The sequence below is a fragment of the Chinchilla lanigera genome, unplaced genomic scaffold, assembly GCF_000276665.1.
Source record: "Chinchilla lanigera isolate Chin_1 unplaced genomic scaffold, ChiLan1.0 scaffold00030, whole genome shotgun sequence".
Classification (NCBI taxonomy): domain Eukaryota; kingdom Metazoa; phylum Chordata; class Mammalia; order Rodentia; family Chinchillidae; genus Chinchilla; species Chinchilla lanigera.
Genome location: NW_004955431.1, coordinates 14,923,632 through 14,946,513, shown reverse-complemented (window position 1 = coordinate 14,946,513; position 22,882 = coordinate 14,923,632). Strand labels below are relative to the sequence as shown.

Here is a 22,882-nt window from a genome sequence, read left to right as displayed (position 1 = left end):
AGCCCCAGTGATGCTGAGGGAATTAGAGGTTCCCCTGGACCCATCTGTTGACCTTCCCAGTTCTCTTGTTTTGGAATAATAAACTCAGAGTTAGAAGGGCTCCCTGTCTTCTAGTGGACCCTTCTGCCCAAGGCGGGACTTTTACCTACAGTCACCTTTAGAAGGCTAGACTTCTGCTTTGTGTTCTTTTATGAAATGATCATTTGGGTGCACTACAAGAGGAATGACAGGAGAAAGGCGGGGAAGAACAGAGTTTGTGGTACTCACAGTTCTTACAGACAGAAAGCACAAGAGGCCATGCACAACCACATGACATTCCAGGGTGGTCTTTGGGCCGAAGACAGGAGTGAGGGGGAAGATTTAGCCTGTGGCTTTTATTGGAATCTACTCCGGAAAGGCAAAGCAGGTGAGGTAAGCAGTTTGGGATTGGCTAGTTTCAATAATTTGTGCAGTCTTTGGGCTATCAAGAGTGGTGTTTAGCTGCTTGCCTCTGGCCTGGCACAATTCATGCAGAGGAATATTGTCACCTGGGTTGCAAGGCCAGCTAAGGAAGTCTGACTCTGCACTGGTTAGTTTGCATGTCAGGGCCCTCTGTTCCCAACATAACAGCTGCCCTCGAGGGTCAGTCTCTCTCCAGCCAAAAAGGACTTTTAAGGATCATAATGCACAGAAAATTTATAATATGCTCTCTTGAATGAGATTTCATCTGTACTCAATCCCATTCACATTTCTGGATTTACTCTTAGTTGTCTTCCATACTTAATCAGCACTTCTGGTCCAGGGCTTTATGACCCCCATCCTCAAATTTTTCCTACATGTCTATTTGTCTTCATGTCCCCCTCCTTTCTCTTTTCCAACAGTTACTGACCACTTGTATCTGGCTTGACTTCTCCAGAGACAGGGAACCAGTCTTAGGCATCTTTGAGTCCCATGTAACTAGCTCAAACAAACATTCAACCAGTGTGTTTGTAGGACCGAATGGTTCCTATTTCTACACTTGGTCCTCATCCACAGGTTCACCCTTCTTGGCAGGCATCTGTTCTCCTCTGGACTCTCTCCATGTGCCAGATGCTTGCAGCTGTGCAACATCCTGACCTACATTGGCCTTAGTGACCTACAGCGTTGAGCATCCCATCAGCAATTAAAAAGATGTAGCCCAAGTGCCAAAGAACGTACACAACCAGGCTCAATCTGCTGGCCTGGTAGGCTTCCATGTGACCCCAGAGAACTGTTTATTTGGGCAAACAGGAAACAGTGAACTCAGAGAATAACACAGCTAGAGCCCAATGAGGTAAGTAACAAGGAAGGAAGGCAAATTTTCCACTCTAGTTCAGCTATGACTAAAGTTGTCAGGATTCAGTGCAATAAGTACAAATTTGAACTTATTTGCATGAAAAGATCTCTTTGCAAATCTGGGCTTTTATTTCTCCATACGTTTCTAATTTAGCTTTCCCAAGACTTTGACGGTTACAATTGCAGAAAAAGTGACACAAAGAATGTTCAATATATTTTTTCATTTATTTAGTGAACACTCAATAGTATTTATTTATGCCAAGTGCTATTTGAACTGTATATATAGCCATGACACAACACTGCTTATCAGTCTATAAAACCACATTTTGCATTGAATAAAAAGGCACAAGAGATAGTTGTTTTTCACTCATTGGTTTAGTGGGAGAGACTCACAAGCAAATCAATAATGTAACACTTGTTGATGGTGTGATAAGGGCATGTACATTGTCCTATGGGGCAAGAAGAAAGGATATCTAACTTAACCTCCAGTAGATAATGTGTAAAGTGTGTCTTAAAAGGTGAGATTGGGTCTGTAAAGTGAAGAAAGGGCATATAGTGTGAACAGCAAGAGCACAGCATGGAGGGAAAGCCAGCCTCACCTTCAAGAGAGCTCTAAACCATAGTCCACAGCCTCAAACTGAAGGTATGAATCTGAGGGTAAGGAAGAGTCTTATGATAAAGGACCACAGACTGACCAACTCACAAAACCAAGCTTTACTTTCCTGCAATACTGGAAGCTCGAAGTCAAGATCATGGTACAGATAGCTGCTTATCACTGTGTCCCTTTACACCCAGTGCCCTGGAGTCTGTTCCTCTTCTTATAAGAATACCAGTCCTATGGGGTTAGGGTCTCACATGTATGAACTACTATGGATTCAATCTCAAACACCTAAAAAGTTCATGTGTTCAGCAGCAGACTTTTGAAAGATGATTGGATCATGAGAACTCTTGTAATCAATAAATTTATCCACTGATGATTTAATAATTTGATAACATTTTGGGGAGATAATAAGAACAGGAGATGGGACCTAGTTAGAAAGAGTGGGCCATGGGGTATGTTATAACTTGTATGTAGATGTTACTCCAAAATCTTCTGTGGTCACAGGTGGGGCTTTTTGAAAGTGGCTGGATCTAGAATGTGAGATACTGGGATGAAGGGTGTGATGCTGGGATGAAGGATTCATGATTACTAAATCAGTCCACTGAATGGTTTGGCATAGGGTGATATGGATAATGAGAATGCCCACTCTGAGTGTGGGTGGCACCACCCAAGAGGTGGGTACCATGGAAGGGATGAAAGGGAGAGGCTGCTGATCAGTTTTTCTGCTTTCTGCCTCTCCTGCCACACAATGAACTGTTTTTCCTCTGTGATCCCCCCCTGCCATGCCACCCTGCCTTGGAGCCAACCAACTATGGATTGAAACTTCTACAAACTATAAGCCAAAATAAATTTTTTCTCCTTTAACTTTGGGTGTTGGATCTTTTGTCTCAGCAATGAGAAAAGTGACTGAGACAAGTGTGACCTTGGGAACTATTTCTGGTCCCCAGCCCCTTCCTGTTTGGTTCTCTCTTTAGTCTCTCTGCTTCCTTCCATGGGTTGCCAGGAGGTTAACAGCTTTCCTCTACCATGCCCTTCTGCCTTGCTATAGGCCTAGAAGTAATGCAGTACTTGACTGCATTACATTGTAATGACCATGTACTGAAATTCCTGAAACCATGAACCAAGATGTCTCAGTTTTTTTGTCACAGTGATAGGAACTGAAAAATACATGACCTCATTTAACCTTAATTCATTCTCTAGATGATTTCCAAATATAGGGGCATCAGGGCTTCAGGGCATGCATTTGGGGGACACAATTCAATCATAACACATGGGGAAAAGTGATGAAAAGGGTAAGAATATGTATGGCAGTCTCTAAAACAGTCCAGGGGAGAAAGATGAAAAGCTAATTGAAATTGCCTGCTGTGGGACTGGGAGGAAAGCAAGAGATGCCTGAAACTGGTAGAAGCCAGGTTTTACACTCTGAAAACTTCTCAGGTAGAGGTGGCCAGTCATCTAGGGAGATGGGGATGGAGTAACAGCAGAGAAGGGATGGCTGGGAGGAGGAAGAGTAAGGGCACAATGTAGGCTGCCTTCGAGGTTCTAGATAGAGGCATGGTGATGCCTCCACGGACGAGAAACATAGGTGAATAAGCCTATTGGAATGGGAGGAAGACAATGTGTCGGAGATGCTAGTGGAAGTTATAAGGAGAGGCTGGCAGAGAGTTAGGTATATGGGTCTGAGAATCTGACAAGTCTAGTATGGAGCTAGGAATCTGGAAATCATCAGCTTTATGGAGCCAAAGATTTGGACAAAGTCATCTGGGGAAAGAGAAAGGTGGCCAAGCATGCTCCTTGGGCCTCAGGAAAGAAGTGGCCTGAGAAGAGGAAGAGATGCCAGGAGGAGACAGGCAGCTAGCACTAATACACAGGGACTCACTGTGTGTCAGACCCTGTGCTAGATGCTATACATGGGCTGTCATGTCACTGAACTCTTACAGAAGTCCCCCATGTAGGCATCAAGGACACAGTGGGCTGGGGATTTAGCTCAGCGGCAATGGGCCTGCCTGGCAAGCGCAAGGTCATGAGTTCGGTTCCCGGTACCGGAGAAAAACCAAAAAAAAAAAAAACAAAGGACACACTAATGACACTTTCTATGTGTCGGATACTGCTCTGAATACTTTGCAGTAGCTCATCAAATCCTCACAAACCCTACTATTTGTACATGTAGAAATGAGACACACTTGCCAGGTATGGTGGTGCACACCTGTAGTTCCAGCACTCAGGAGGCTGAGGCAGGAGGATCTTTGCCAGTTCTAGACCAGCCTGGGCTACAAAGTGAGCTCAAGGCCAGCCTGAACTGCATAGTGAGACCCTGTCCCAAAAAAAAAGAAAGAAAGAAAGAAATAGAGACACACAGAAGTACTGTGTTCAAAGTCATAGAACTACATTGGAACTTTAACCTAGGCAGTGAGGCATCCAAGTCTGAGTTCTTAACCATGTTGCTCTCCCTCTCTCCTGTACTGTGCTAATTTTAGAGATGAGAAGATTAAGGATCAAGGGGTTTAAGAACCTTGTTCAGGATGGCATGGCGAGCGTATATCAGGGTCAGGCTGCAAACGCTAAAACCTTAGTGTTTTTCACTGCACTGTGCAATGCCTTCATAAGCTGAGAGCAGAGAACTGTGGTTGAGTCTGATTGAAGCAGAAAGCTTCTGTGAGGTTGGACAACATGGAGGTCACTGACACCTCATCAGGTCAGTTTCATGGCAGAGGTCAGGGTACGAAGTCTTGGGGAGTGAAAGGCAGGCAAGGAATTTGGCGGCTACTTTCAGCAAGTTTGACTACAGAGAGAAGATAAGAGATAGCAAAATAACTAAAAAGGGAGGTGGAATGTAAAAATGTTTCAAGAATTTTTAAAAATTATGTAATAGAGGAGGAACCTGCAGAGATCTGAGCGGTAACAGAAAAATCCAAGAATGGATTTTGATGGAGTGGACAATTGGTTTTAAGTTTCTGAGTCAAATTTGGTGAATTTGAGTGAGCATCTCTGAATGTGACCAACTTCGTACTTGCAAAGTTGAGAAGCTAAGCCTGTGAGTAGGTCATTCCTATGGTGGCACAGACAGTTGACCTTTGTCCTATCTTGTTTTAACTGTAAATTTAACCATGGGATCAACAGGGAGTGATTGCTCTACTGTAATCAGACCTGTGAATGGTAACACCACAGATCCTCTGTCAACCTCACTTGAACTTAAAAGATGCAAATCTAAATAGCTATGCGGTACCCTACTCAGTACTAAAGACCCAGCACCATGAGAATCCACTGTTGACCCGAAGACAATAGGTGCAATTCTTTTGGAAAACAATGGTACATGTTTCCAGAGCCTTGTACATTCTAATAACACTAATAGCACTTATCCTAATACTTTCGTTTCTGAGAGTTTGGATAGTGAAAAATGTACGAAGATGTTCATTGTGGCATTGTTTATGATAAGGAAAAATGGAACATTTCAAGTGCTCACAGCTATAGAACTGTGCAGAAAAACAAGAATATACCCACTTGATGGAAAATTATATAATGCTTTAAAATACTATTTAAAAAGACAATGCTATTGTCAAAACATGATATACATACAGTGTCAAAGGAGAAAAGCAGAACAAAAATCCTATAATATGAAAGCAACTGTGTAAATAAACCAACAATGTAAAAAGAAAAAGATGGAAATACCTTCACTAGCAGTGATTATGCTTGCCTAGTTGTTACTTCGATAATGAAAAAAAAAACTAAAAATGAATAGATCTCTCAAACTCCGCTGATTTGCAATGTCTAACAGTACATTGAGCACTATTTTCTCACTCATTTTTTTCATGTATTTCTTTAGCATTTTTGTAGAGTATAAATTACTCATAGAAATGCAGGTGTTTTCCTGAAAATGCATCAAATGAAACCTCTAGGTAACATACAAATAAAGTATCTTTAAACTATTTTTATTATGCTCAGCATCCTTTTGGGGTACAAAACAAAACACATTCCTGTGGAAAATGCACAAACTGTAAAATCAGAGACCTACGGAGAAGCAAAGAAAAATCTCACTTAATCCTTCTCAGGTAATGCGTGAGGCTCTGTAGTAGACCTCATTAACCTCACTCATCAGGAATGCAACTTTATTGGTATTGAAATACACGCACGGAGATCACAGACATGTTTTAAGCAAAATATAGTTGTACTTCAGCAGTGTATTTGAACATGGAACCAGGAGACTTACTTATGCCGATCCCCACATTTCGTTTATTATGGAAGAGAGGTTATCATTTATTTACCTCTGTATCTCCAACCAACTTGCCCTCAAACATAGCACACGCTCAATAAACATGGGTTGAATAAACTAAAGACTTGGATTGAAATTCCTACCTTATCACTTATTAATGAGATGTTCTCTGCTATAGTTTGCATTTTAATTATCCCACAAAGACTCATATATTAAAGACTTGGTCACTGGCCTGTGGTGCTGTTGGGGGGTGATGAGACCTTTAGGAGGCAGAGCCTAGTAGGAAGAAGCTAGATAACTGGGGGTGTGTGCTGTGTTTTTGAAAAGGAAATCAGGATATGTCTCTTTCTCTCTAACTACCTGGTTGCACTGAGGCGAACACCCTCTTCTATCATGTGCTCCAGCCATGGTTTACTGTTCCCCCACCCACCCAGAGTGACAGGCCAAGTAACCATAGACTAAAAGCTCTGAACCCCTGATTCCAAATAAAATTTTCCTCCTTTGAAGCTGATTAGCTCAAGTGTTTGTTATAGTGATGAAAAGCTAACAGCTCCCACCCGCTTCTCCGGCTTCAACCCCCATCTTTAAAGTAATGACTTTCAAATCTCAATAATTAACTCTTCTTCCTACAAGTCTAGAACCAGATAACTAGCTAGCAGCCTCCTGAACTTTCCTACTGGGATGTTCCACAAATAGCCCAAATGCATATGGCCCCTCCTGAAGCCTGCTCCATCTCCTCCCAAGCCTGCTCTTTCTCCCATGATCCCCGGCTTCATTAATGGAAGCACCATCTGTCTAGGTACCCAAGAGGGAGAACAAATGAATGTCTTTACTTCCTTTCATTATTTGCTTTAGAAACCTTGCTGACTCTAGCTAAAAAATGTCCCAGATTTGTCATCTCCAGTCCCCAAGCTTCTCTTGGTTCAGATACTCATCATAATCTTATCTGGATTAGTACACTGATCTCCTAACTAATTTTTTTTCCAGTATTTTGTTTCAAAGCATCTCCACGGTCTAACCAAAGGTATCTACCTAAATTCAGGCATAATGACATTATTTCCTTCCCTAGAAATATCAAAAGTCTATGTTGCTTAAAGAATACAAATTCTTAGACAACATTAAGAGCCTGGCACAGTCTGGCCCCAACTTCCCCTTTTGGTCTCACCCCTTATAAAATCCATCTCCCTCACCCCAAATGAATATGACCTACTTTAGCCACTCATAATTTCCCACTCTTCTCCAAACAGACCGCATCCTCTCTCTTTGCATAGACTTGTGCCCAACTTTGTCTCTCCACAGTGGATTGATGGCAGTCCCTTATTAGAGAGCTCCTACTCCATTCAAAGCCCAGCCCACATCCCGTCTCCTCTGAATATCCTTCCTGGGTCCTCCATGGCAGAACTAACCATTCCTCAACCTTGTTCTCCTAGGGCTTAGCCCCTGCAACTATTGTAACACTGATTTCTATTTAGTCCTGTTATTTTATTTAGTAGTATCTTTGTGTATGCGAGACCTCAGAGCTTCAGGGGGAGTCTGGCAGAGAGCAGCGCCTGTGAATGCTTGGAGAATGGCTCCCACTTGGGGTGTGGAGGGTGTAACACCCACTTCACCACCCTTCCTTGGGAGAACAGCCCTGTTTTAGAGCCTGGCATACAGGCTCAGCCCACCCCAGGCCCCTGCTATGCAGAGATCCCCTCACATCACTTTGCAAAAGAGTCCCTGGCAGATCATTTCATTTTCAGGTTCTCCTTCCTTCTCTGAAAAAGATGGATTCAGTAGTGATCGATACCTCATGTCTGAAAGGCTCCCTGAATTAGCTGTACACAGAGAGACCCCGGAACTGATCCTGGGGAAAGGAATTGGGCCTGGAGAAAAGATATGTGTTTTCCTAGAACAGGAAATGAGAATGGAGCTCTTTTATCCTCCTCGATGGAAATGAACAAATATATGCAAGAATCCACCTTGCAAGCACCCCAAAACAAATGGAAGACATTCGCTAAATTGCACTGAACGTTTGGATTCTCATTTAGAGTCCTACATCACAGTATTTCATGAAGTCTCACACAGGCTTAGCTTCTCCTCCCGTAATTACCCAGGTTTGCCCGGAGCAGAGATTTTCATTTAACGCAATGCAGTGCTGGAATGCTCGCCTGCCCCTCTATTAGACGACAAGTTAGGAGACAGCAGAGCGTGTTTATTCGTTCTGTTCTTCTCGGAACCTAGCTTAGTCTCTATTTCCTGCTAAATGTTCTGGAAATACTTGTTTAATTAACTGAATGAAATAGTCCTCCTTTCGTACCTCAGGAGACTAATGAGCACATAGCTAGCCTTCAGATATTTCTAGACTGAGCAAACCAACATACTCCGGCACTCACCGAGCTCGCAGCCTACTAGGAGGCAGGGGAGCAGTCGGGCTTCCAGCCCATCCAGAACATACAGCGCCCAGGGCGGGTAGAACAAGAGAAGGAGGGAATGAAGCTCACGGGGACTGGCCACGGCCTTATGGGAAAGTGACATAGTCATCATTGGAACCCTAGATAAAGGGGACCAGCGCCAAGGGAAGGAATGCGGGGTGTGATTTGGACTTGGGAGGAAAGAGGAGAAGCCTGAGGCTGACCGGTGATGGTTGACCTCTGACTCCAGCTTGGGGCGAGGATGGTTCGAGCTGGAGCAGCGCCCTCTGGCAGCCCCACGGACCCAGGTAGAGAGGGTGGTGTGAGAGACCTTGGGTCGTCCCGCAATCAGTACAAACCTGAGTGTCTTAGGCACGGGTGGGGGCAGCGCCCCTCTGCCCACCACGTCCAGCATTTGGCCTGGTGCTCCCCCTCCAGCGTCCCCCAGGCAGGGCGGGTCCCAGCGCCCCCGCGGGGGTGACTCAGCTGGGCTGGCAGCAGGCGCGGCCAGGCAGGAGCGCGCCAAGTTATGAGACAGGGCAGCTCCGCCGAGGTCTAGGGTCCTGGCTTGGGCCGAGAGGGGTGTGGCGGACGCCAGAGGACAGATAAAAGGGGCGGCGCGGCGCCGGGACGCTTCTCCGCGCCGTAGCCCCGGCAGAGGCCGCGTCGGGCGCGGGCAGGGCCGGGCTGGAACTGGGCCGGGGCGCACCGACGGCGACTGCGACGGCGGGGCATGGCGGGGGTGGCGTGCGAGCCGCCGGCCAGGCCGAGCCTCACCTCCATCTCGTCGGGGGAGCTGCGCAGCCTGTGGACCTGCGACTGCGAGCTGGCGGTGCTCCCGCTGGCCCAGCTGCTGCGCCTGCAGCCCGGAGCCTTCCAGCTGCGCGGCGACCAGCTCGTGGTGCCCGGGCCGGGCGAGCCGGTGGCCGTGCGCGGGGGCTTCAACGTCTTCGGGGATGGCTTCGTGCGCCTCGATGGGCAGCTCTATCGCCTCAGCAGCTACATCAAGAGGTGGGTGCCTTGCCGCGCCCCGCAAACTCCGCCCAGCCGCCCGTGCAGCGCGGGGGCCCCGGGGTGGGGGGACTCAGGCGCCCCCTTTGCCCGCGACCCCGACCGGCGTGTCTCTTTTCCTTCCTTCTCTACCTGTTCTCCCTGTTAAGGTCACCTGGAGCCTGCAAGCTGTCCCCGCCCTGGCTGCCTCTGCGCTTTGCACTGACCCTTTGCAGCTGCAGTTTGAAGCAACCCTGAGGGCATCGGCGGGGCATGTGGGGAGGGCAGCGAGCGAGCGCTGCGGACTCGCTCGGCTCCCACCCGAAGTGCGTAATTGTAGTTGCTTTTTCCATTCCAGCTCAACTGGGTCAGATGAGCTCAGACTGGGGGCACACCCTTTAGGGAATGTTTGTCTCGCTGAGACTCACGCCCTCGCTTTAGATTTGGGGGTTTGGGAAGGAGGACGTGCAGTTTTGAGCCCAACTAGCTTTATCCATTGAGGCGGTCCGGGCTCCAGGGAAGTCTTAGATCGCTGCTAGTGTGTCGCCAACCGTCCAGTCAACTAACCAGCAACCAACCAATCGGCCACAGTGACAGAAACACAGCCTGGGAAAGTGCAGCCCAGTAAGTTGGCAGATAAATTCTGGGGAAATCAGTGCAGTAATGTAGCTTCCTGGAGTCTGGGGCAGAGCGTGGGCCCCATCTGCAAACTTAATTGAATGGAGACTCCCCAGGATGCTAAGCTGATGTTCCCAAGTGATGGAAACACCTCTAGGCAGGCCTGAAGCCCACAGGGAAGTGGTGCATCCTTCTGAACAGGCTCTGATGGTGGGGAATGGAGGAGGGCAATCCCTGCCTGATTCTACAGGACCTGGGCCTCCAGGGGTCACCCTTGGGGAAGAGCCTGCAAAGCCTTCTCATGTTTATACCACCCTTCTCCTAAGAAGTTTGGTGCTGGGAGAGATGGGGCTGGGCACCCTGTGGGTGACACGGAGCCAAGAGGGGCAAGCAAACAGTGAGGTGTTTACAGAGCTTGTTTCAAAGCTGCTGGCAAAACAAACAAACAAACAAACAAACAAACAACCTTTGGTTTTTCAAGCCAAGATAGTTGAGGGCATCGAATGCCTGCAAAATCATTCCCAAGCAAGAATTTCTCTCCCTCTCCCTCTCTCCCTCTTTTTAGTGAAATGAAAATTCCAACCCATAAGTAGGGAGCAGTGGGAAGAACTGAGTCAGAAATCAGATTCAGAAAGATTTAAAAAGAAGATAACTATTGTATTGAGGACCAGATATCACAAACTAAAATGTCTAAACTTAATTGGAAGTGTAGATAAGGCTTTTGACAGAACCAGCTCCCCCAATCTTACTAAACAGTGCTGCAAAATTTAGAATGATGTTGACATAAGTTATTAAACCTTTGCTTTGAACACCTCCAAAATAAACATAAACAGCCGTGGTCCCTAGGCAGTGTAGGGTCTAGTAAACAACTGGCCAGTAATGACCGAATAACACATCCGAAGGGCAAACCTGGAGCTGCACAGGCTCTTATTGGAGAAGCTGTGTGAGGGCCTGTGTACCCTGGGGGATAGAACGGATGCTCTGAAAATAATTTGGGCAATGGAAGGAACAGCTTATCTTCCTCGAGGGGATGGACTTCGGCAGGGAAGGTAGTTTTATAACTGGACATGCAGCCCTGAAGGGTGGCTGGGAGGAAACCTGGTCTGAATGGAGACAGCTTGTAGAGTTGTGCACAGCAGGGAGACATTTGTCTATGCGGAACAAAGGAGAACATACCAAACTCAGACATCTAAAGTTGCTATTCCTCTGAGCTGTAAAAGATAACTACTTGTCTTTGGTTTGGGGAATTGCATTAACTTTCTCCTTCAAAATATTATTCCAGAACAGTGTCTTTCTGCCTACCTCTCTCTCCGCTTCCCTTCCTTCTCTCCTCCTTCCTTCTTTCCTGCCTCTCTCCTTCCTTCTTTCTTTCCTTCCTTCTTTCCTTCTTCATTTTCCTCCAGCATCTTGTTCTTCCAGCCCTGGCCAGTTTTATTAAAGAGAAGTTCTGCAGATTTACCTTTTTTCACCCATCTGTCCATCATGCTTCTGATGCTTTCAGAATGCCTGGATCAGTGACAGCCGGGGCAGGTGTTCTATTCTTCACATGCTGTGCCCAAGTTGACATAACTCTCACTGTGATGTGGGAGGCACCAGTTTTGAGTGTCCCTAGCACAGCACTCTGCTTTGGCTTCTCCTGAGGTGGGGCAATTGATGAAGAAAGAACCAGTCTGATTTTGCTGGGTCTGGCAGCCTCAGAGTCCATTTGGCAAACGAGCCTAGAGTCGATGGACTGCAGTGACTTTTGTACCTTTGCGACCACCACATTCCTGCCTGAGGTGTGGATGGCTTCTAACCAAGAGAAGCTACCAAGACAGCCGGGATTGAGGAAGGGATAGCTCTAATTCTAAACACTCTGAACTATATGGCTTTTGAGAACCCTATGGAGACCTTCTCCCCAGAAATGCAGATATATTCCCAATACTGTTAACCATTCAGGTAGTTAACACGATACTTGGATCCAGATTAAGGATCTTTGGTTTATTAAATAATGAGAGTTTTTCCCTAGTCAATGTATTTTTGATGTATTATTACATCGTAGCCTATGATGTAATTAAGGTTTCTTTTTAGAGACTTAAAAGGAATATGCTGTGTTAGGTTTTAGGTGCAGAAGAAGAAACAAACAAAGGGGTAAAAAGGTCATTACTCCGGACCCGAAGGGTACTGTCTGCAGCACAGGGCTCTTCTGGGATAGAGAAACGAGGCTAGGGGTTTATGAGGACTCTGGCTAGAGGCGGAGCTTGAGGGGTGGGCTCAGTGACGCGTTAGGAGCTGATTGGGGCGTCCCTCGCGCATGCGCTTGGGGAGGGTAAGAGGAAGTCGTGCTTAGGGTCCCGCAGGAGCCTGTAGTGCTGTATCTTTCGCAAGTCCCTTTCCCAGTAATCCCAGAGGCTCCGAGCCATCGCTCTTCACATTGACCTGGCTCGCTCGCTCAGAGAGCAAGAGGCTGATTTCTGTCCTCCACACTAGGGTTTGTCTTCTGATCCGTAGACCTATTTCTAAATATTTATGTGCTAAAGAAACTACGGAAGCCTAGGGTGATGGGATAGTTTAGTGAAGGCCACCAAGAGCTTTAAAACTGCTTCCAGAGCCTGCTTTAACAATATTTGTCTTTCTTTGTGGAATTTGTGGAACGATCTTCATTGTTGTTTTTTTTCTTTCAAGCTCAGGATTTTCATATATATTACAAACAAACCCTACTCAGGAACCAGATGTACATCCTCGTTATCCAAAGAGTTAGTCTTTCATCACTTAAAAATCCAATGAGGAAATACCCTTGCCTTCCCCCACATGCACGTATCTTTCCATCTATAATGCAGCCTTGTAATCATCTGTAATGGCAACATTTAGCAAAGAGTCTCCTGATTCCTTCTCTTTGGTGGTTGGTCCCCTAGCAAGAGAGGCATCTTGGGTAATCAGATTAAGTACAATAATAATGGTGGCTGTTGATATTTATTTGAGCACCAGGTATTATCTCATAAAACTTACAAAGTTGGCACTATTATTATTGTCCTTTTTTTTTTTTTACAAATGGGAAAATTAGGACTTAGAGACATTAAGTAATTAACCTGAGTAAGATGCTGTGAGCAGTAGAACCAGGGGATTCTAAGTACCACTGTCCAACTGTGAAGCCCCTATTTCTACAAATTACCCGGAATGGGAAGTAATTCTGCCTTCCTAAAGCCAGCAGCAGCTTCTCACTCCCAGAGCCCACACATAAATAACTGTGATTCCATCAGCCCCTGTGCATCTTCTGTAATCAGTGTAAAAGAGAAGTAAGTAGGGGGGTTTTAAGGAAGTCTCTAAAAGCAGAAATGTAACTGATCTTGCCTGGAGCTAAGCAGCCGTTAGATAGATGGGTGACAGTCACACCCACCTCTGGGCAGCTGCCTGGGGCAGAGTGCAGCAGAGTGGGACTGTGGGACTCAAGGGTGAGGCAGGACTGGGGCCAGGGTTGGCACACATTTAGATTGTGCTGGGTGGCGCTCACTTCCAACCTGTAGAGGAAGTACAGACTGTCCAAAGAACTGGGCTATGCTGCTTGTGCCTGTCTGTGACCTCTCCTCTGCATGAAGTCTTAGGTATGGAAACCTTCCCAGATCAGTGGTCCCTTAACAGGGCACATCGTGACACTGATGTAATTACACTACTGCACACACTGAGCTACGATTTGGATGAGACTCAGTCTAGAGGAAGTTTCAAAGAGGTGAACACCAACTGAGAATCGTTGGCAGATTTCCTTAATATCTGTGTGTCTTGGTTTCTTTGGTATTGAATGGGAATAATAATACCCTCAAACTTAAAGGGTTGCAGAGAATTTAAAGTGGGAAAATCCTAAACAACATTGATTGGCCTGTGCGAGACGCTTGACGTATGTTAGTTTGTATACTGCTGAGTAACCTCATAGGGCAAGTACATTGGACATGCTGTTTAATCTGTTAATTGCTTCATCAGTACCTTTCATTAGCTGATTTTACAGTTGAGGAAAATGAGTCTCAGCAAGGTTAAACACCTGCAGAGACAGAAGTCACACTCAGATCTGCTGCCTCAATTTCTGGCTGCCTGCCTCGAGAGCCTTGCTGTGACTTCTAGCCACACTCTGGTCTGCTTCCTGCACTCAGCCCACCTGGTCCTTGTCACATGTCTGCCTATCCTCCCAGATGCAGCTACCTTGTAGTCCCTAAGTTTCGACCAAGCAATGGCTCTTCCTGTCCCCACCTTGCTTTCAATAAGTGACTGGTTCTAGGGTCCTCTCCCATGCTCCTTTTTGTTTAAATAAGTAAGACATGGTCCACTGGAGCGTGGGCCTAAGAATGCAGAGAACTGTGCATCTCTCTGGCATCCGCACGTTTGAATGATTTACCAGTTTTCAACCCTCTGAATGGCAGGCACCATGTCTTAGACTGACGTATTTAGGACTTTCAATAAGCATGCAAGTCTCTTGGAATCTTGATAAAATACAGATTCTTGTCAGTAAGACTGGGAAGGGGCCTGGATCCTGCATTTCAACAGACTTCTAATGATGCTAGTTCTTTTCATCCAATGATCACACTTGGAGCGACAAGGTCATACATAGCCATCACTTCCTATTGAGATGGTGCATTTTACCTGCTCCTCAAGTACACCTGGATGGCACTTGGAAGCAAGACTGGTTTCTATCTCATCTTTGTGTCCCCTGCATCCCAGTGCATAGCAGGTGCTCAGTAGATTTTTATTGCATGATTGAACCACTCTCTGCCTCATCACAATTTTCACCAGGAGATATCCGTAACTGCTCAAGAAGAGAGTAAGTGAACACGGGTATCCTTGATTTCAGCCACAGAGAGTGGAATCCTAGGTCTGAAAATTTTGCTTAGTTTTCCTACAGTTGTGGAAAGAAATGAAAGAGAAGGAACTGTTTGAGAGAGTGAAGCTCTGTATAAGGCCCTCAAGCAAATGCCCTCAACATAGCGGGAGCCCTGCTTGCTCCCAGGAGTGGAAATCCCTGGAAACTTAATGTCTCAGCCAAGGACTGTGAAAGCCACAAGCATTTCTGGGGCTCCTGCACAAAGACCATGCAGTGTGTGCTCCTCTTTTTTTCTACTCCATTTTCCTTGTTTCTTGTTATTTTACTTTGATAAAATGCACAGCACACAAAGTTTGCTGTTCTAACCACGTTCAAGCGTACGGTTCAGTAGCATTAAGCACTTTCACACTGGAGCACAGCCATCACCACCATCCATCTGCAAAGTTTTTCACCTTCCCAAACTGAAACTCCGGACACATTTAACCATAGCTTCCTACTCGTGCTCCCCTCCAGCCACTGGCAATCACTGTTCTAATTTCTGCCTCTATGAATTTGATTATTCCACGTATCTACTACAAGTAGGATTGTATAATAGTTGCCTTTTTGTGCTTGGCTTATTTTACTGAGTATAATGTCTTCAATCAAGGTTCATTCATGTTGAATCATGCGTCTCATTTCCTTCCTTTCTTAGGCTGAATAGCATTCTAGTTTTATCTGTCCAGTCACTGTGGATGAACACTTGTGTTGCTTCCACCTTTTAGCTACTGTGAATGTTACTGTGAACATGGATATGCAAATATCTGAGATCCTACTTTTACTTTCTGTTGCTTGTTTTTTGATTCAATTTTTTTACCTTTATTTTACTTGATAACTAATCATGTATTACATATTAATGGGCTAATATGGTATTTTCTTTATCCATTAAAAAAATAGAATGCACATGCATATACCAACCTCTGGGGTTAGACCATGGATTTGAGTTCCTCTTTGTTGTGGAGCACTAAATCATTAGAACCGAGAGAAATCTGGGGCAGCTCTCCAGATCGTCCTGTGGAGCGAGAAAGATGCTCTGAAGGTGGTACCTTAGAGTGTGGCTCATCTTCCGGCCATTCCTGATTTGCTAGGAAGGAAAACACAGCGCTCTTTCCTGGCCTCATCTTTCAGATGTTGCCTCCTTGAGCTGCTCCTGTTACTCTTCCAAACTGAAAAAATGAGGCAAGAAGTTAAAGCAGAAAATGAGAAACTCTCACTCATTTGTTTTCCCAACACTTAACCTTGCCCCCTTTTCCTGGTAATTCAAATGAACACATCCCTGGTTGAGGGTCAGAAACGTACAGAACCTCACCCAGTGGGCCAGCAGAGTTCGCCAGGACTAAAGGTAATCGCAGTGTTTACTGGGCATCTCCTATGGGCCCATGTGTGTATGTCCATGTTATACACACCGAACTAATCATACACAGGAGGAAATACTGTTATGCCCTTGTGACAAATGAAGGAGCAAGTGCAGATAAGTTACATAACACATTTCAGGTCACAGTCAGCTGTGGCTCTCAAATGAAGCTAACAGAGCCAGTGAATTAGGACACGGATTAGATCTTATCGTGAAACACCGTAGCTCCCCTGACATTGTCCTACCTTTCTATCTTTGTAGTGAAGCCAGATTTAAAATGTTTCAGCCTGAAAGTATTTTGGGGCCAGGGCAAAAGCAATGAAGCAATGAGTTTAAAGGAGCTGTCTATCTCAAGTGTTTGCTTTTTATCCCTAATGATAACTTCAGCAAATATAATAAATATTCAATACACAAGAGTGATATTTGCATTACTAATTCAGAAATATTCATGATTAAAGATCAAATAACTACTCCCTAATGTACCCTAGCAACACTCATCTTAAAACCAGTGATTAAATGTCAGATACTTAAATATCTGCAGGTCTTAACAACTAGATTCTCTGATCTTTTTGTATCTTAAGGAACTTACTACTCCAAATTTTATTAGAGTGAATTTTAAAGAAATGCTCCCTTTTGCTTATTTCACTGAACTTCAGGGTTTTTAACAATTGGACCATAACTGGGAGGCTGGACATGGAGGAATTAAAGGGCTGTAATATTTTCCCCTTGTTCATGGTTTAGCCTTCCTTGACCTTTGGTCAACTGTGGTGAGAAAATATTAAGTGGAAATTTCCAGAAATAAATCATGCATATGTTTTAATTTTTGTACTATTCTGCTGCATGATGAAGTACTCGCTGTCTGATTTCTTCCTACACCTAGCAAATGAATTATCTTTTTGTCTCATGTATCCTTACTTTATATATATCCCACCCATTACTCAGTAGCCTTCTAGATTGAGATATCACGGTACGTAAGTGTAGGATCTGTTACTACCTGAATAGTTCTTATTTATATCCTAGTGAGTTCTGGTATCAGAGCTCTCGGATAAGCTGTGTCTGCACACATCTGTCACACAAGGATAATGGACATGCTGTACCACAAGGTTTGCAGCCCGTTTAGGTCTCCAAATCATCAAAGACAGATTAAATTCTGTTGTGCATTCAGGCTCTTTATTAAATTCAGACTCCAAATGGACTATTCATATACAGGCTGTACATTAAACTCCATATGTGACTAGAGGGTCCCCTTCTCTGCTTCTGCCAAACAACTGCTTGTTGAGCCCTGTTGCACTCAAAAAGCTTTGCACAGAATTCTGGGGGAAAAGCAATTGTTCTTCCAACCATTGATCATTTCTAAATTGAGATTTGTATCTTTTCCCTGTAAGCTGTGGGTTCACTGGAAGAAAATCCAGTGATGTTAAAATGATGTCTCCAACCAATGTCAGCTGATTCTTCGAGCAAAGGGAAATAGTGAACTGTCATTCGGGCCACCAGAAAAGTAATACAAGTGCAGATTTTCTGGGTATGTTGTACACAAACATCATGTGCTCACTCTAGAGAACAACTATGACCATGGGGTTTGAAAGAATAGAGGAATCTCCTTGGGTAGAATAGTAAAGGTGCTTAAATCGATAGAGATGGGAAGTTTGGGGTCAGATGTTTTCCCTAAACAATATATGTATCTTCAGGTCAGCCTTGACCTCCAAAGGGTTCAGTGACCCTCACTTAATTCCCAGGTGAGCAAGTCACGGATCACAGTTGGTATGTGACTCCTGTCCAGTCACATACACCTGTCCTTTTTTATGCTGGCTGTGGTGTCATCACTGACAGCTGAATAGAAGGATGGCAGAATAGGGGGCATACATGAATACAGGAGGTTTCCTGTCCTGCATGCTCCCGACCCCCTTCCCAGGTTCTGAGCCATGCCTGTATTGCCTAGTTGGTTCTCAGCACATCACCGGGCTTAATAAATGTTGTGGAGTGAATGCATGAATGAATGAACCCAGCAGAGTGTGGTTCCCATTTCCTTCCTTCTCTTTTGCTTCTTCTCTCCAGTGCCTTTTGACAGTTGGTCACTTGGAACAAAGGACAGGGAGATTCTCTCCCCACTGACAAAAAACCCAGGTGCTACCCTCTCAGGCTTTTAGCTGCTGCCACTACCCTTTTCTCGTATTCTGCCCAGCTGAAGGTGGAGGAGCAAAGAAAGAACCACACGGAATCTTGGGGTTTACATCCTGTTACCTCATCTGTTCCCTTACTATGCCCCAGACCCTGACTCTTGCTCCTTCTCTACTCCGTACCCTCCTCACCCACACCCCAGAGCATCAAACACCTGCACGCCTTCCCATCTCCGGAACACTCCAGCTTTTGTTCCCCTGCCTTCCTGGGACAAGCCTCCAAACCGTGTCCCATGCACATGAGTTGGGAGGTGGAACTCCTTTCACACCTCATGAAACAGAAGGCAAGAATTGTTTCAGAGGCTCCATCAGGAGTCACTTTTTAAAAAGCACTCAAAATCAGATCTGACAATCCAGCAAAAAGATAATGACAGAGATTTCTAAGAAATCAAGCTGGGAGACAGCCAAGCAGAAGCTGTGTCCTTCTGCTTTGGGGTACATATTCTCCCATGTGCTCTTGACCCACACCTGGGTCACTGTCTTGCACCCTGGACCCTCCGAGGGGGTTATGGGAAGTGGGCACAGAAAGGGATGCCAAGGGGCTGTGAGGCCACAGCTTCCTGCAGTAGCTCCTTTCTTTCCAAGGCTGTGATTTTCATGTCAGGCACTGGAAGGACAAGTAGCTGGAAAGAAATGCCTGGAGCTGTCTCTGCTCATGACTAGATATAAGAAACAATAACGCTGCGGTGTAGTAAAAGGCAGCACATGCTGTCAGCTCAGCTAGCCCAGTCACTCCGTGCAGATGCTTATAGCTGTGTCAGTGGGGACCAGCCCCGTGTTTAAGAGGTACTGCGGCAGAGACATCCTTCAGCCCGCTGGATGCCATTCAGCCTGCCTCTATCAGCACAGCCTCTGAGCTTGGTATGGTCAGGAAATTAGCCATCTTCTTGAAGGAAGCTAATTTTTCCTTGGATCTTTTTATTAGCAACATAGACAAAGACAGGGAGTCTGTTTGGAAGATTTGTAGGGAAAAGAAAGAAAGCTAATGTGCCAGGTGATGGAGTCAAGATTGAGGAAAATTTTTCTAGCCAAGAATGATGAACTAAAACCAAGGAAGCTAAATTTAATGAAGATACGGGCAGAAGTCTGACAATAATTTTATTTATTTAAGTCGCACATGCTCAGGATTGAGGAAATGGAATTATTAATACTTTATACAGATATATTGGCTGATTGTGCTGTCTGTGGAGGAGGGTGGGTTTATCATGGGAGAGGAGGAAGAGAAGGAAAAGAAAATTCCAGACATACTATTCAGATAAGATGAATCCACTGGACAGACCCAGTTAATTTCCCCTATTAAGAGTAGTTCATTCCTGATCTAGACATACTTAGAATGCTTATCACTCAAGTGGATTCTTCTAGCCCATTTTGAGAGCCAAATGTTGACATTAAGCCAAGCCAAGGCCATGGCACTGGTTGCATACTGAGCCCTCAACTGATCAAATGTGACCAAAGAAAGGAGATTTATTTGTATTGTATAAAAGTATGGTGACCTCTGCAAAGATATGCTGTAGGGAACTTCCCTCAAAGTGTATGTGACTAGGGCAGATAGATGTACATATACCCACTTCCTGGGACAGTACATTACATTTGCCATTTGCTTCTTCATAGGTATGTGGAACTGACCAACTACTGTGATTATAAAGACTACAGGGAAACTATATTGAGCAAACCAATGCTGTTCTTCATTAATGTACAGACAAAGCAAGACACCTCAAAAGGTAGGTATATAAGTAATTGTGGTCTGTTTCTGCCTTGCTGGGCCGTGGACTAAAGCATGCTAATGAAGTAGGAGTTGGGCATGGAGAAAGCAGGCTGGATATCGACTCAGGACAAGGTCAGCAGCAAAGAGCCTGGTGTATGAGTGTACGAGGCCACCTGGAACGTAGCCCAGTCTTGCAGAAGAAACCCCTAGTGGTCATAGGGCAGAAGCCACCTGTCTGAGATATTTTTTTCCTACTTCCTGTGTAGACAGGAAGTCTTGATGTTCTGGTCCTCCGATGGTTGTAAAAATGCCTGCAGCAATAAGAATAATATATAATACACTCTACCATATGTTGAACACTTACTATGTCTATGAAATATTGTAAAGTAATTAATTGGCACAATAGCCCTATCTACCTTTTAATCCAAAGGGAAGTATTGTTTTGAGCTTGAAAGTCATCATAGTCAATGCTTATTCTGGGACAAAGATATAAACAGGGACCAAGCCAGGAGATTAGGATGCATTGTTATTCCACTTCTATGGTACATAGCCTATCCCCATTCTATTTTTATGCTTTATTTATGTATTCATTTCATTGTTTGAGACAGAGTCTTTCTATGTGGTTCAGGCTGGCCTTGAATTCACTATGTAGCCCAGGCTGACCTCATAACCTTGTGGTGATCCCCCCACCTCAGCCTCTCTGTGTGTTGGGATTATAGGTGTCTGCCCCCAGCTATTACAGGTGCCTGCCCCCAGCTATTCTCATTATATAGATGAGAAAAATAATATTAAAAAAAGCAATTGTAGATGCTTTATGTATCATGTTTCTATGCAGTAGGATTTCATGCTTATTTTTAAATTTTAATTTTAGTTTTTTAGTACATGTGTATAATGCATAGTGTTTACATTCCCCGTGGGAAGTTGGTACATGTAAATAGTACATCTTAATTCATTTTTCATCCCCTTTCCCTTCTCTCCCACCCTTCTCCCTCCAGCCCTTGGTCCTTTTCCTTTTTTTTTTTTTTTTTGGTATATGTTTACAGTACATGTTTATAGTCCTTGTGTGGAGTTGGTACATGTATACAACACATCCTGCTCTTTCATCCCTTATGGGGATCAAGAAATGGAGGAGCAGGGAGGGAAATTTTTCATGTTTAGAAGCATCTCTTTATGCTTCTTCCAAAACATCAGATTAACTGGTAATAACTCTATAACTCAAATACCAGTATGAAAATGTCATTTTCCCATCCTCCTCCTCAGAGCAGCATGTAGGGAAAGTCCTGGGCATAATGTTTGCAATGAGGGTAAAGTTTTTGAACCTGCCTCTGAATAGCATTCTTAAAATAAGTCCAAGGTCATAAGAAAGATCTACAAATTTCAAATAGATGTCCCCTAGCACAGGCTGTCACTCACCTTGGTGCAGCTCTCTCTGCTCATTTCACGGTTCAAAGTCAGCATGCTCTCTGCAGGAGAGGCCACAGCAGAACACATTGTTCTAAGTAGTGCTTGTTAGGCCAGCTGAGCCCCACATGTTCTTCAGCTTGGTGACGACCAGGAAGCCAGAGTTCTGTAGGAATGTCATTCCCAGCAGTATCAATCACACCTCCTACACTGACTTCTGAGAGGAGTCTGTGGCGACAGTGAGAGCCTTACCCATGGCTAACACTTCAGTGAAAGTGCAGGGCATGGTACAAAAAGGTATTTTTGTGTGGCCTGTAGGGAGGACTCTGAGGTAGGACAACTATTGTGCAAGGAGGTACCAAAAGTCATCGCTGGTTAATTTTAAGAAAAGCTCTCAGATAAAGGGTTTCTGAAATACAGAAACTTAAGATAGTCAAGTTCGGTTGTGAAAAGGATGGTTAAGGCAACATGTCACCCCGATCCTGTTTTAAACTGCATTTTTATGCAAATTAGAGAAACTTCCATTTCCTCAAGACAGTTGTTAATGCTTTCTAGGAGCTTATCCTAATAAATATACACGTGGGTGTGTTTGGAAATGTGAGCGGTGTTCTCTAGGGCTGTGCAGTGACAACCTGCCCGGCCAGCACAGCTATGGACCGTAGTGGCCCCGAGTATGTAATCAACCTAAAGGTCTTGTCAGTTTGTGTGAAATTTAATTCATGATACCGAATAGCTTGTATGCTTTCTTTTATTTATCACTTGCCTCAGAGAAAATATCAGGCAGTTTATATCTCAAGGAAAAGTAAGATGAGTAAGGTTAGTTCAAAATTCATTCCTTCAAAATGTAAATATTTGTTAGGGGCGGCCCTCTGAGCTATCCCAAAGCCAGATCAAGGCATTCAGCTCTCAAAATCATGTAATGCGGGGTCCGTGCTTTTGCACAGAAGGTGACCTGGGCATCCCCCTGTCTCCTTGAGGAAGTGCTTGACTCTCGGGGCTGGAAAAGTTGAGGCTGCTGGTCAACAATATTTCAGATTTCCCAATGAGTGAGCAACCTTCTCTTTGTCTAGATTATGCAGAACCAGACAAAGTCACAATTAAAGCTTTACAACACAGCAGCACAATACAACACTACCAAAAACATGAAAAAAAAATGTCTTCCAGGATAGAGACATGGTGGCATTTAAACAATGGGAAAGACATTTTTTGTTTTACTTTAAAGTGAATAAAAAATAAGAAAAATTAAAAACAATGCAGAATTTCAAAACAAGATGATAGGAAATCAACAGTGGTTGTTATATTGCATTTTGTTATCTTC

General features: G+C 44.6%; 1 protein-coding gene across 1 annotated transcript in view; it reads left to right on the top strand.

The window, feature by feature from the left end:
- The first annotated feature begins 9,128 nt into the window (after positions 1-9,128).
- Positions 9,129-22,882, top strand: part of Medag (mesenteric estrogen-dependent adipogenesis) — an 18,826-nt gene continuing 5,072 nt past the window's right edge. Inside the window, exons 1-2 of the mRNA XM_005387740.2 lie at positions 9,129-9,508; positions 20,070-20,179. Coding sequence (XP_005387797.1) covers positions 9,231-9,508; positions 20,070-20,179 — 388 coding nt within the window. The 5' untranslated portion in view covers positions 9,129-9,230. The remainder of the gene's footprint in view (positions 9,509-20,069; positions 20,180-22,882) is intronic.